The sequence below is a fragment of the Siphateles boraxobius genome, unplaced genomic scaffold, assembly GCF_051911475.1.
Source record: "Siphateles boraxobius isolate OS27281-9 unplaced genomic scaffold, OSU_SipBor_1 99, whole genome shotgun sequence".
NCBI classification, from domain to species: domain Eukaryota; kingdom Metazoa; phylum Chordata; class Actinopteri; order Cypriniformes; family Leuciscidae; genus Siphateles; species Siphateles boraxobius.
The window spans coordinates 360,669-373,894 of record NW_027509229.1 but is presented as its reverse complement, the minus strand read 5'-3'; the positions used below and the strand labels follow the sequence as shown (position 1 = coordinate 373,894).

Here is a 13,226-nt window from a genome sequence, read left to right as displayed (position 1 = left end):
TTTTCTGTGTTTGCATGAGTCTCATTAAGTATGATCTCTGTGTTTTCTGTGTTTGCATGCGTGTCATTAAGTATGATCTCTGTGTTTTCTGTTTGCATGAGTCTCATTACGTATGATCTCTGTGTTTTCTGTGTTTGCATGAGTCTCATTACGTATGATCTCTGTGTTTTCTGTGTTTGCATGAGTGTCATTACGTATGATCTCTGTGTTTTCTGTTTGCATGAGTGTCATTACGTATGATCTCTGTGTTTTCTGTGTTTGCATGAGTCTCATTACGTATGATCTCTGTGTTTTCTGTGTTTGCATGAGGGTCATTACGTATGATCTCTGTGTTTTCTGTGTTTGCATGCGTGTCAATACGTATGATCTCTGTTTTTTCTGTTTGCATGCGTGTCATTACGTATGATCTCTGTGTTTTCTGTGTTTGCATGAGTGTCATTACGTATGATCTCTGTGTTTTCAGTGTTTGCATGAGTGTCATTACGTATGATCTCTGTGTTTTCTGTGTTTGCATGCGTGTCAATACGTATGATCTCTGTGTTTTCTGTTTGCATGCGTGTCATTACGTATGATCTCTGTGTTTTCAGTGTTTGCATGAGTGTCATTACGTATGATCTCTGTTTTCTGTGTTTGCATGAGTGTCAATACGCATGATCTCTGTGTTTTCTGTGTTTGTATGCGTGTCATTACGTATGATCTCTGTGTTTTCTGTGTTTGCATGCGTGTCATTACGTATGATCTCTGTGTTTTCAGTGTTTGCATGAGTGTCATTACGTATGATCTGTGTTTTCTGTTTGCATGAGTCTCATTACGTATGATCTCTGTTTTCTGTGTTTGCATGAGTGTCAATACGTATGATCTCTGTGTTTTCTGTGTTTGTATGCGTGTCATTACGTATGATCTCTGTGTTTTCTGTGTTTGCATGCGTGTCATTACGTATGATCTCTGTGTTTTCAGTGTTTGCATGCGTGTCATTACGTATGATCTGTGTTTTCTGTTTGCATGCGTTTCATTACGTATGATCTCTGTATTGTGTTTGCATAGGTGTCATTACGTATGATCTCTGTGTTTTCTGTTTGCATGAGTCTCATTAGTTATGATCTCTGTATTGTGTTTGCATGCGTGTCATTATGTATGATCTCTGTGTTTTCGGTGTTTGCATGAGTCTCAATACGTATGATATCTGCGTTTTCAGTTTGCATGCGTGTCATTACGTATGATCTCTGTGTTTTCTGTGTTTGCATGAGTGTCATTACGTATGATCTCTGTGTTTTCTGTGTTTGCATGAGTCTCAATACGTATGATCTCTGTGTTTTCTGTGTTTGCATGAGTGTCATTACGTATGATCTCTGTGTTTTCTGTGTTTGCATGCGTGTCATTACGTATGATCTCTGTGTTTTCTGTGTTTGCATGCGTGTCATTACGTGTGATCTCTGTGTTTTCTGTGTTTGCATGCGTGTCATTACGTGTGATCTCTGTGTTTTCTGTTTGCATGCGTTTCATTACGTATGATCTCTGTATTGTGTTTGCATGCATGTCATTACGTATGATCTCTGTGTTTTCTGTTTGCATGAGTCTCATTAGTTATGATCTCTGTATTGTGTTTGCATGCGTGTCATTACGTATGATCTCTGTGTTTTCTGTGTTTGCATGAGTCTCAATACGTATGATCTCTGTGTTTTCTGTGTTTGCATGAGTGTCATTACGTATGATCTCTGTGTTTTCTGTGTTTGCATGAGTGTCATTACGTATGATCTGTGTTTTCTGTGTTTGCATGAGTCTCAATACGTATGCTCTCTGTGTTTGCATGAGTCTCAATACATATGATCTCTGTGTTTGCATGAGTCTCAATACGTATGATCTGTGTGTTTTCTGTGTTTGCATGAGTGTCATTACGTATGATCTCTGTGTTTTCTGTGTTTGCATGAGTGTCATTACGTATGATCTCTGTGTTTTCTGTGTTTGTATGCGTGTCATTACGTATGATCTCTGTGTTTTCTGTGTTTGCATGAGTGTCATTACGTATGATCTCTGTGTTTTCTGTGTTTGCATGCGTGTCAATACGTATGATCTCTGTGTTTTCTGTTTGCATGCGTGTCATTACGTATGATCTCTGTGTTTTCTGTGTTTGCATGAGTCTCATTACGTATGATCTCTGTGTTTTCTGTGTTTGCATGAGTGTCATTACGTATGATCTGTGTTTTCTGTGTTTGCATGAGTCTCAATACGTATGCTCTCTGTGTTTTCTGTGTTTGCATGAGTCTCATTACATATGATCTCTGTGTTTGCATGAGTCTCAATACGTATGATCTGTGTTTTCTGTGTTTGCATGTGTCATTACGTATGATCTCTGTGTTTCCTGTGTTTGCATGAGTCTCATTACGTATGATCTCTGTGTTTGCATGAGTGTCATTACGTATGATCTGTGTTTTCTGTGTTTGCATGAGTGTCATTACGTATGATCTCTGTGTTTTCTGTGTTTGCATGAGTCTCAATACGTATGATCTCTGTGTTTTCTGTGTTTGCATGAGTGTCATTACGTATGATCTCTGTGTTTTCTGTGTTTGCATGAGTCTCAATACGTATGATCTCTGTGTTTGCATGAGTCTCAATACGTATGATCTCTGTGTTTTCTGTGTTTGCATGAGTCTCATTACGTATGATCTCTGTGTTTTCTGTGTTTGCATGAGTCTCAATACGTATGATCTCTATTTTCTGTGTTTGCATGAGTCTCAATACGTATGATCTCTGTGTTTTCTGTGTTTGCATGAGTCTCATTACATATGATCTCTATATTTTCTGTGTTTGCATGAGTGTCATTACGTATGATCTCTGTGTTTTCTGTGTTTGCATGAGTGTCATTACGTATGATCTCTGTTTTTTCATGAGTGTCTTTAGGTATGATCTCTGTGTTTGCATCAATGTCATTACGTATGATCTCTGTGTTTGCATGCGTGTCATTACGTATGATCCCTGTGTTTGCATGCGTGTCATTACGTATGATCCAGTGCTTTAAGTGGGCCGGTACGCGCCGGTACTCAGTACCGCCACTTCCAAATATAGCTCTTGAGCGACCGCCACCTCTCCGTGCGCCCAGAACGTGCTTTTAGCGTACCGGTACGCTCATTTGCACATATGTTTTAATCATTTGGCTGCCCTGCCGCTTTTCAGAGCGCCCTTCACAATGCACGGCACGCTTCCATATTCGTCCCAGCGAGAGCAGAGACTACATTACCCATACACCCTTGAGTTTTACAAGTGAAAAGAGCATGCGTTGCTTTTGCCCTTGTCAATTGCTACGTTTACATGGACACAATCGGAATGAAATCAAAACGATTGATGAATCCGAACAAGGTGTTTACATGAATGATAAATAAAGTAATCGGGTTGATGTGCGCGTTTATATGTCACAAGTTTCAAATCGGATCTGATTTTTTGACATGCTCAAACTGCACGAATATACAGAGTTTCCCGCTGTTCGCGCATAAATATTCTCCTCTATTGGTTCTTTATTTGTTTTAAACAGCAGACGTAATATTAATTCGTCTCTGGTCATAATTTAGAGCATATTAACCGTTTTGCCGTGCTGATCACGCAGTAAAAATGCCTCTCCCCGCGGCCAAAACCAGACATCTGTGGTGGATGAGAATCCACAACAAGGACTGGTGGGACATTGTCCTGCTTCACTTCAAATACGCGCGAGTAAAATGAGAATTTTAGAATGACGGGAAACTTATTAATATGACACTTTATTCAACAGGAAAAACAGCTCGTAAACCAACCCTTTCAATCATATCGAAATGTCATTCGGATCGAGCTCAATCGGATCGATTAGGGTGTTGACATGAGGGTTTTTTAGTCCGATCGAGCCGTAAATCCGATTATAAGTGTCCATCAACCATGGTGTCAACTCAACGTGGTCCGGAGAGGGTGTGTGAAACGGGGAAAAGAAATGAACCATAGCAAGACTCATGTTTATGTTCTACTGTTCTATGGTTATTATGTTATTATGTTTTATAATTTATTTTATGTACATTTTGTTCAAAATGTTTTAAATACCCTTTTGCACATTTTATTTATGTTCAGTAGCTCTTTCTAGCTCAAGCAAATCCACAATTAAATTATTTTTTATAAGGTCGTCTGTTGACTGCTGTAAATAAAACCCCTTCAATATAGTTGTTGTTACCCCAGGGGAGGAGGGGAGTCAGCAAAAAATAAATAAAAAAATAATAATAATAATAATAATAGAGTACCGGCACCTCTTTTGGGCCACTTAAAGCACTGGTATGATCTCTGTGTTTGCATGCGTGTCATTACGTGTGTTTGCATGCGTGTCATTACGTATGATCTCTGTGTTTGCATGCGTGTCATTACGTGTGTTTGCATGCGTGTCATTACGTATGATCTCTGTGTTTGCATGCGTGTCATTACGTGTGTTTGCATGCGTGTCATTACGTATGATCTCTGTGTTTGCATGCGTGTCATTACGTGTGTTTGCATGCGTTTCATTACGTATGATCTCTGTGTTTGCATGCGTGTCATTACGTGTGTTTGCATGCGTGTCATTACGTATGATCTCGGTGTTTGAATGCGTGTCATTACGTATGATCTCGGTGTTTGCGTCATTACGTGTGTTTGCATGCGTCATTACGTATGATCTCTGTGTTTGCATGCGTGTCATTACGTGTGTTTGCATGCGTGTCATTACGTATGATCTCGGTGTTTGAATGCGTGTCATTACGTATGATCTCTGTGTTTGCGTTATTACGTGTGTTTGCATGCGTCATTACATATGATCTCTGTGTTTGCATGCGTGTCATTACATATGATCTCTGTGTTTGCATGCATGTCATTACGTATGATCTCTGTGTTTGCATGCGTGTCATTACGTATGATTGTGTTTGCATGCGTGACATTACGCGTGTTTGCATGCGTGTCATTACGTATGATCTCTGTGTTTGCATGCGTGTCATTACGTATGATCTCGGTGTTTGAATGCGTGTCATTACGTATGATCTCGGTGTTTGAATGCGTGTCATTACATATGATCTCTGTGTTTGCGTCATTACGTGTGTTTGTATGCGTCATTACGTATGATCTCTGTGTTTGCATGCATGTCATTACGTATGATCTCTGTGTTTGCATGCGTGCCATTACGTATGATCTCGGTGTTTGCGTCATTACGTGTGTTTGTATGCGTCATTACGTATGATCTCTGTGTTTGCATGCATGTCATTACGTATGATCTCTGTGTTTGCATGCATGTCATTACATGCATGTCATTACGTATGATCTCTGTGTTTGCATGCATGTCATTACGTATGATCTCTGTGTTTGCATGCGTGTCATTACGTATGATCTGTGTTTGCATGCGTGTCATTACGTATGATCTGGGTGTTTGAATGCGTGTCATTACGTATGATCTCTGTGTTTGCGTCATTACGTGTGTTTGTATGCGTCATTACGTATGATCTCTGTGTTTGCATGCATGTCATTACGTATGATCTGTGTTTGCATGCGTGTCATTATGTATGATCTCTGTGTTTGCATGGGTGTCATTACATATGATCTCTGTGTTTGCATGCGTGTCATTACATATGATCTCTGTGTTTGCATGCATGTCATTACGTATGATCTCTGTGTTTGCATGCGTGTCATTACGTATGATCTCTGTGTTTGCATGCGTGTCATTACGTATGATCTCTGTGTTTGCATGCGTGTCATTACGTATGATCTGTGTTTGCATGCGTGTCATTACGTATGATCTGTGTTTGCATGCGTGTCATTACGTATGATCTCTGTGTTTGCATGCGTGTCATTACGTATGGTCTGTGTTTGCATGCGTGTCATTACGTATGATCTCTGTGTTTGCATGCGTGTCATTACGTATGATCTGTGTTTGCATGCGTGTCATTACGTATGATCTGTGTTTGCATGCGTGTCATTACGTATGATCTCTGTGTTTGCATGCGTGTCATTACGTATGGTCTGTGTTTGCATGCGTGTCATTATGTATGATCTCTGTGTTTGCATACGTGTCATTACGTATGATCTCTGTGTTTGCATGCGTGTCATTACGTATGATCTCTGTGTTTGCATGCGTGTCATTACGTATGATCTCTGTGTTTGCATGCGTGTCATTACGTATGATCTCTGTGTTTGCATGCGTGTCATTACGTATGATCTCTGTGTTTGCATGCGTGTCATTACGTATGATCTCTGTGTTTGCATGCGTGTCATTACGTATGATCTCTGTGTTTGGATGCGTGTCATTACGTATGATCTCTGTGTTTGCATGCGTGTCATTACGTATGATCTCTGTGTTTGCATGCCTGTCATTACGTATGGTCTGTGTTTGCATGCGTGTCATTAGGTATGATCTCTGTGTTTTCTGTGTTTGCATGCGTGTCATTACGTATGGTCTCTGTGTTTGCATGCGTGTCATTACGTATGATCTCTGTGTTTGCATGCTTGTCATTACGTATGATCTCTGTGTTTGCATGCGTGTCATTATGTATGATCTCTGGGTTTGCATGCGTGTCATTACGTATGATCTCTGTGTTTGCATGCGTGTCATTACGTATGATCTCTGTGTTTGCATGCGTGTCATTACGTATGGTCTGTGTTTGCATGCGTGTCATTACGTATGATCTCTGTGTTTGAATGCATGTCATTACGTATGATCTCTGTGTTTGCATGCGTGTCATTACGTATGATCTCTGTGTTTGCATGCGTGTCATTACGTATGATCTCTGTGTTTGCATGCGTGTCATTACGTATGATCTCTGTGTTTGCATGCGTGTCATTACGTATGATCTCTGTGTTTGCATGCGTGTCATTATGTATGATCTCTGTGTTTGCATGCGTGTCATTACGTATGATCTCTGTGTTTGCATGCGTGTCATTACGTATGGTCTGTGTTTGCATGCGTGTCATTACGTATGTTCTCTGTGTTTGAATGCATGTCATTACGTATGATCTCTGTGTTTGCATGCGTGTCATTACGTTTGATCTCTGTGTTTGCATGCGTGTCATTACGTATGATCTCTGTGTTTGCATGCGTGTCATTACGTATGATCTCTGTGTTTGCATGCGTGTCATTACGTATGATCTCTGTGTTTGCATGCGTGTCATTACGTATGGTCTGTGTTTGCATGCGTGTCATTACGTATGATCTCTGTGTTTGAATGCATGTCATTACGTATGATCTCTGTGTTTGCATGCGTGTCATTACGTATGATCTCTGTGTTTGCATGCGTGTCATTACGTATGATCTCTGTGTTTGCATGCGTGTCATTACGTATGATCTCTGTGTTTGCATGCGTGTCATTACGTATGATCTCTGTGTTTGCATGCGTGTCATTATGTATGATCTCTGTGTTTGCATGCGTGTCATTACGTATGATCTCTGTGTTTGCATGCGTGTCATTACGTATGGTCTGTGTTTGCATGCGTGTCATTACGTATGTTCTCTGTGTTTGAATGCATGTCATTACGTATGATCTCTGTGTTTGCATGCGTGTCATTACGTTTGATCTCTGTGTTTGCATGCGTGTCATTACGTATGATCTCTGTGTTTGCATGCGTGTCATTACGTATGGTCTCTGTGTTTGCATGCGTGTCATTACGTATGATCTCTGTGTTTGCATGCTTGTCATTACGTATGATCTCTGTGTTTGCATGCGTGTCATTACGTATGATCTCTGGGTTTGCATGCGTGTCATTACGTATGATCTCTGTGTTTGCATGCGTGTCATTACGTATGATCTCTGTGTTTGCATGCGTGTCATTACGTATGGTCTGTGTTTGCATGCGTGTCATTACGTATGATCTCTGTGTTTGAATGCATGTCATTACGTATGATCTCTGTGTTTGCATGCGTGTCATTACGTATGATCTCTGTGTTTGCATGCGTGTCATTACGTATGATCTCTGTGTTTGCATGCGTGTCATTACGTATGATCTCTGTGTTTGCATGCGTGTCATTACGTATGATCTCTGTGTTTGCATGCGTGTCATTATGTATGATCTCTGTGTTTGCATGCGTGTCATTACGTATGATCTCTGTGTTTGCATGCGTGTCATTACGTATGGTCTGTGTTTGCATGCGTGTCATTACGTATGTTCTCTGTGTTTGAATGCATGTCATTACGTATGATCTCTGTGTTTGCATGCGTGTCATTACGTTTGATCTCTGTGTTTGCATGCGTGTCATTACGTATGATCTCTGTGTTTGCATGCGTGTCATTACGTATGATCTCTGTGTTTGCATGCGTGTCATTACGTATGATCTCTGTGTTTGCATGCGTGTCATTACGTATGATCTCTGTGTTTGCATGCGTGTCATTACGTATGATCTCTGTGTTTGCATGCGTGTCATTACGTATGATCTCTGTGTTTGCATGCGTGTCATTACGTATGGTCTGTGTTTGCATGCGTGTCATTACGTATGATCTCTGTGTTTGCATGCGTGTCATTACGTATGGTGTCTGTGTTTGCATGCGTATCATTATGTATGATCTGTGTTGGGCAGGTCAATAAGTCAGAATGGGTGATGCTGGGAAGTCCCAGACGTGCTCCAGTTTGTGCAAATTTAGGATCTTTTACTTACAGATTGCAAACACCCAACAATACGTTGGTTTCGTATTCGTAATACTCTGAAAATAGTGTGCTGAAGGAAAAGAGTCCAGTGAATTTTCGAAGCGTGTTTTTTTGGACTACTATGTCCACAACCAACAGCACTACACTAATTTTTGAGAAGCTTGTGTTGGCTTTCTATTGACTTTTTCAGTTCTAGAGAATTTAGTTACAAAAAAAGTGAGAGGCCGAAGCTGCCATAGCAGTTTTAAAATGTATGAACCAAAAAGTGAAGTAATAATAATTTTTTTTCTATTGAAACATTTTCTTTTGAATTAGGTACAGGACATTGCTGAACTTTTTTTAGGCTTTTTTTTTTTTAAATCACCGCTTTGAACTGTTTTGCTACTTGAGATGTGTTTCTTTAAGTCTTTAACACAATAACATTGTTGCAGTGTCTTACTCCACTTAAAGCTGTCCGTCATCAGCGAATCGCACACATAGACTCGTACTCTACTGCAACTATTCATTCATATTCAGGGCTGTTTCAAGGCCATATGATATGTGGGACTAATCTAAAGTGTAGAGACACAGAGAATAGTCTAACATGTGTCCTGTCTCACATACACCCTCATAGAAACATTCCTCCACAACACCTGGGGCCTGTTTCAATAAGGAGGTTCAACCAACTCTGAGTTAAAACTTGAACTCTGAGACTACCCTGAGATGGGAAACTCTGAGTTTTCGGTTTCAGAACAGCTGAATTGAGCTAGTTCAATCAACTCTGAGTAGGTTGACTCTGAGTTAAGCACGTGCCCCACGACTATGAAAAGCCATGATCAAAGGAGCTCCGAAATTACGAATCACCATGGCAACAGCACCTGACAAAAAGACGTCCACATGTTCTGAGTCAATACACAAGTATAATTTTTATTCACTGTTATATTATCCGGTGAAAACTTCCAGAAAGGTAAGTTATTGAACTAATACTCATTTTCATGGTATCCCACAGGCAAAAATTAAATAAAATAAATAAAACTAAGCAACTAAAAATGAACAATAAATTCATAATTCAATCAGTTAAATCTTTAAGCATAAAAGATTTATGGCTGCAGGCTACATGACTTTACAAACATTTTACATATTAAATAAATATAATTCAGTGTCTATTTTAATGTGCAGCAGCTGTTTTCACATAGTATAATGCTCTTTTCACATAATTAAATGTTCTCTAATCCAACCTGTTACATTTCCTAATTAGGCTAATGAAATGAACATGTTGACTTCTACTGGGCCAACAGCAAGAAGGCAGAGGACCTGCAGAACCACTGATAGATGAAGAGGAGATACACAATACTGTCAAGTCAAGTCATCCTCATTTATATAGCGCTTTTAAAATGTAGATTGTTTCAAAGCAGCTTTACAGAGAAAACATATAATTTAAGGTAACAGAGGTTGGTTTGGTTTTATAGTGGCTCTTGAAAAATGTTTTTTCCAGCTAAAGTTAGTTTTGATTGATTCACTTCCGTCTCAATGATCATTTGTTATTAAATTAGGGGCCGCTAAGACGACACCGTTCTCTCTAAACAGACTTTAAACGTGAACCTGTGATAGACGCTGATGGCGTTCACATGTTCATTAAGAATTGATTCTATAGTTATGTGTACTGGAAGAATATTTAAATCCAACAGGAAAAAGAATAACTGTTTCTTTTGTATTTGTAGGAAATAAAGATGACCAAAATGACCATGATAATTTGTGTGTATTTAACAGCTGTGGAGGTCACGGCATATATCTCAGACTATCCTTCCATTCCATACAGTAATCGGTTTCATTTTTTCAGGAGGTGAGATGATGGGATTATGTGTGTCATCAATGCATCAAAACACATTGGAAATCTTAAAGGAAAATCTAATTATAATGTTACTTTCAGAGGTCACAGCAAGATGTTATCAAAGGAACGTCATTTATCAGATTATCCTCATTTAAACCGGTTTCTCCACCACCGTCCTGCAATCCTTTGAATCTCCTCTTTGATGGATCTCATGCGTTTGTGTCGAGGAAACAACACACAAACTCTCAGAAAGAGCGTGAGAGTGAGGCACACTTTCCTTCCTGCTCTGATACAGCAGCTTTACTAATGTGCTCTCTCCGATGTTATATAGAAAAATGTGCAATTAATGAATGTACTGCACTGCAAAAAATGCTTTTCTTACTTAGCATTTTTGTCTTGTTGTTTCCAGTCAAAATATCTAAAGATTATTAAATCAAAATGCATTTACTAAAAAATAAACTCTAGGTTTATATAAGAAAACCTGCTCCTGACCCGGTTAGGTTCACAGATTAAGTTACCATGCGAGTATACGTTACCCCTCTTTCAGAAACGGGCTTGACTAACTCTGCTCTCTAGGGTTTGACATACCTCCCATTCTGAAACGTAAAACCCAGAGTTTGCCTCATTTCAGGGTTAACATACTCAGAGTTTTCACTTAACCTCCTTTCTGAAACAGGCCCATGATCAAGTTAGTTTTATGTGCAAAATATGCCTTTATAACAATAGAGCTATTTATTCTCAAAGCTCTTAAGTTGAGTTGTAGATTGTGAATGCGCTGAAGCACAAGACTGCAATTGGTAATTTGTAAAATATATCTCACCGTTTTAAAAAGCAGGAGCACAAGATTAAAATACCATGAATTAACCAATAATGAATTTAGCCTAGACCGTATACGATGTACATTTCTATTAAAAACTGAGACGCATAGTCGCATACAGTCCGGTCTGAAAACCTACAATATTTAGCATTATTACTCATTGTTATGATAAAAGTGTGGTTTTGAAGGACTGAAGCTGTTTCACGCGACTTGTTTTCAGGCTTGTTCGACTTGAACCGGCGCTGCAAAGACCGATCGGTTGATGACATCAAAGTACCGCGAGAGCGATTCAAAAGCATAAGGAGCCGTCTGCTCTCTAATCGCTCTCGCGGTACTTTGATGTCATAAACCGATCGGTCTGTGCAGCGCCGGTTCAAGTCGAACAAGCCTTTCATCTGCGGCCCAGCAGATCACGTGTAGATCGGCGACGAGTGACGTACTTCCGGTAAGCAGAGCTTACGTTAAATAACTAGCTAACATGCTATTCTACAAAACACACGTAAACAATAAATGTAAACCTACTGCAAATAAATAACCTGTCAAAATGGTTTATTTAGACACTTCCCGCTAGTGCTCGTTTCAGAGGAAAAGGTGCGCGTGGAGGTTTCGGCGCGCCTGACACACACAGATACACACCAGATGAAACATACCGCCAATAAAACCGATTGGCCCAATGCACAATATAGAATAAAACAGTGGCACGGTGCAGTGGTTCACAGATGAGAGAGAGAGAGAGAGAGAGAGAGAGAGAGAGAGAGAGAGAGAGAGAGAGAGAGAGAGAGAGAGAGAGAGAGAGAGAGAGAGAGAGAGAGAGAGAGAGAGCAACATACGAATGCGGGCCGCGTTTTCTTGCTGCGGCCGGTATTTTCCAGCTCGTCCCCGTCGCTCTCCGTGTCCCAGGTGGAGTCATATTCACACACCAGATCGTCGTCCATCCCTACAGGTTATATGAGTGATGATGCATGTGATGAAAGCCCGGGGGTTTGATGAGAGTCCGCACGGCTCCATTGGATGTGCAGATGATGATGTCCGCGCGCGCGCTGCTCGCTCACTGACTGCGCTCGTCATCACTCACGCCCGCGCGCGCTGCTCGTCGAAGAAGCCCTGTATGCTGAGTGTTATACAGTGACCTTCTTTTGCTGTTGTTGTTGTTGTTGTTGTTGTTATCATTATTACAGGGGTGTCAAGCTCAAGCTTCACCTTATGGCTTGTTTAAAAAAAAAATATTTACCTTTAAATTTATAGATTTGATCAATAAATTATTTATAAATAGTAATTTAGTAATTTAAACACATTCCTCACATTCTTTCAAGATTCAAAATAACTCACAATTTCATGCCTAAACCTTTTATTTCAGCTCAAAATATCTTACATTGTGTGTCTTTGCCGGCCTCTTGTTGAAAAAATATAATACAACATGATATTTCATGACTCTTGCCACTAGATGGCCTCATAGCTCTATTCTGAGCAAATGAGTTGTTCCGTTCGGTCCTAAAGTCATTTCTCTGCAGTGTACATTCAGAAAGCGTGCCACACAAGTAAAGTGTAAAGTGTAGAGTGAAGCACACAAGTGAACTGCAAAGTGAAGCCGTTTGCCCCCGCTGGCTGGTCCCAGTATAGCCCGCCTCCCCATGAAGTCTAACGGACGCGATGAAAACTAAACAATCAAATTTCACTTCAAATAAATTTTTTTCAAATATTTTTCTGTCATTTTAGGTAGTTTTTATCATGCTGATATAAGTTTAACGGTGCATCCCTATTCGCATACTATCCATCCTAAATAGTATTCGAAAGTAGAATTAGTAAGTCCCAAATCGTAGTATGTTGAAATGAGTGTTCCAAAGGTACCCGGATGGTCTACTATTTCCGGTCAGAATCCGAAGTGCAGTTCGACGCACACTCTAATGGCTAATATTGCCCACAACCCATTGCGCATTGGACAAGGATTCGTTTAGAACTACAAACACGAGTAAAAAGTTTTAAAAAAACTACAGACAT

The 13,226-nt window shown here is 40.0% G+C and overlaps 1 protein-coding gene across 1 annotated transcript in view; it reads right to left on the bottom strand.

The window, feature by feature from the left end:
- The window catches only part of LOC143733370 (opioid growth factor receptor-like protein 1), a 37,478-nt gene extending 25,060 nt beyond the window's left edge, over positions 1–12,418 (bottom strand). Inside the window, exon 1 of the mRNA XM_077225075.1 lies at positions 12,059–12,418. Coding sequence (XP_077081190.1) covers positions 12,059–12,163 — 105 coding nt within the window. The 5' untranslated portion in view covers positions 12,164–12,418. The remainder of the gene's footprint in view (positions 1–12,058) is intronic.
- Positions 12,419–13,226: the final 808 nt, after the last annotated feature.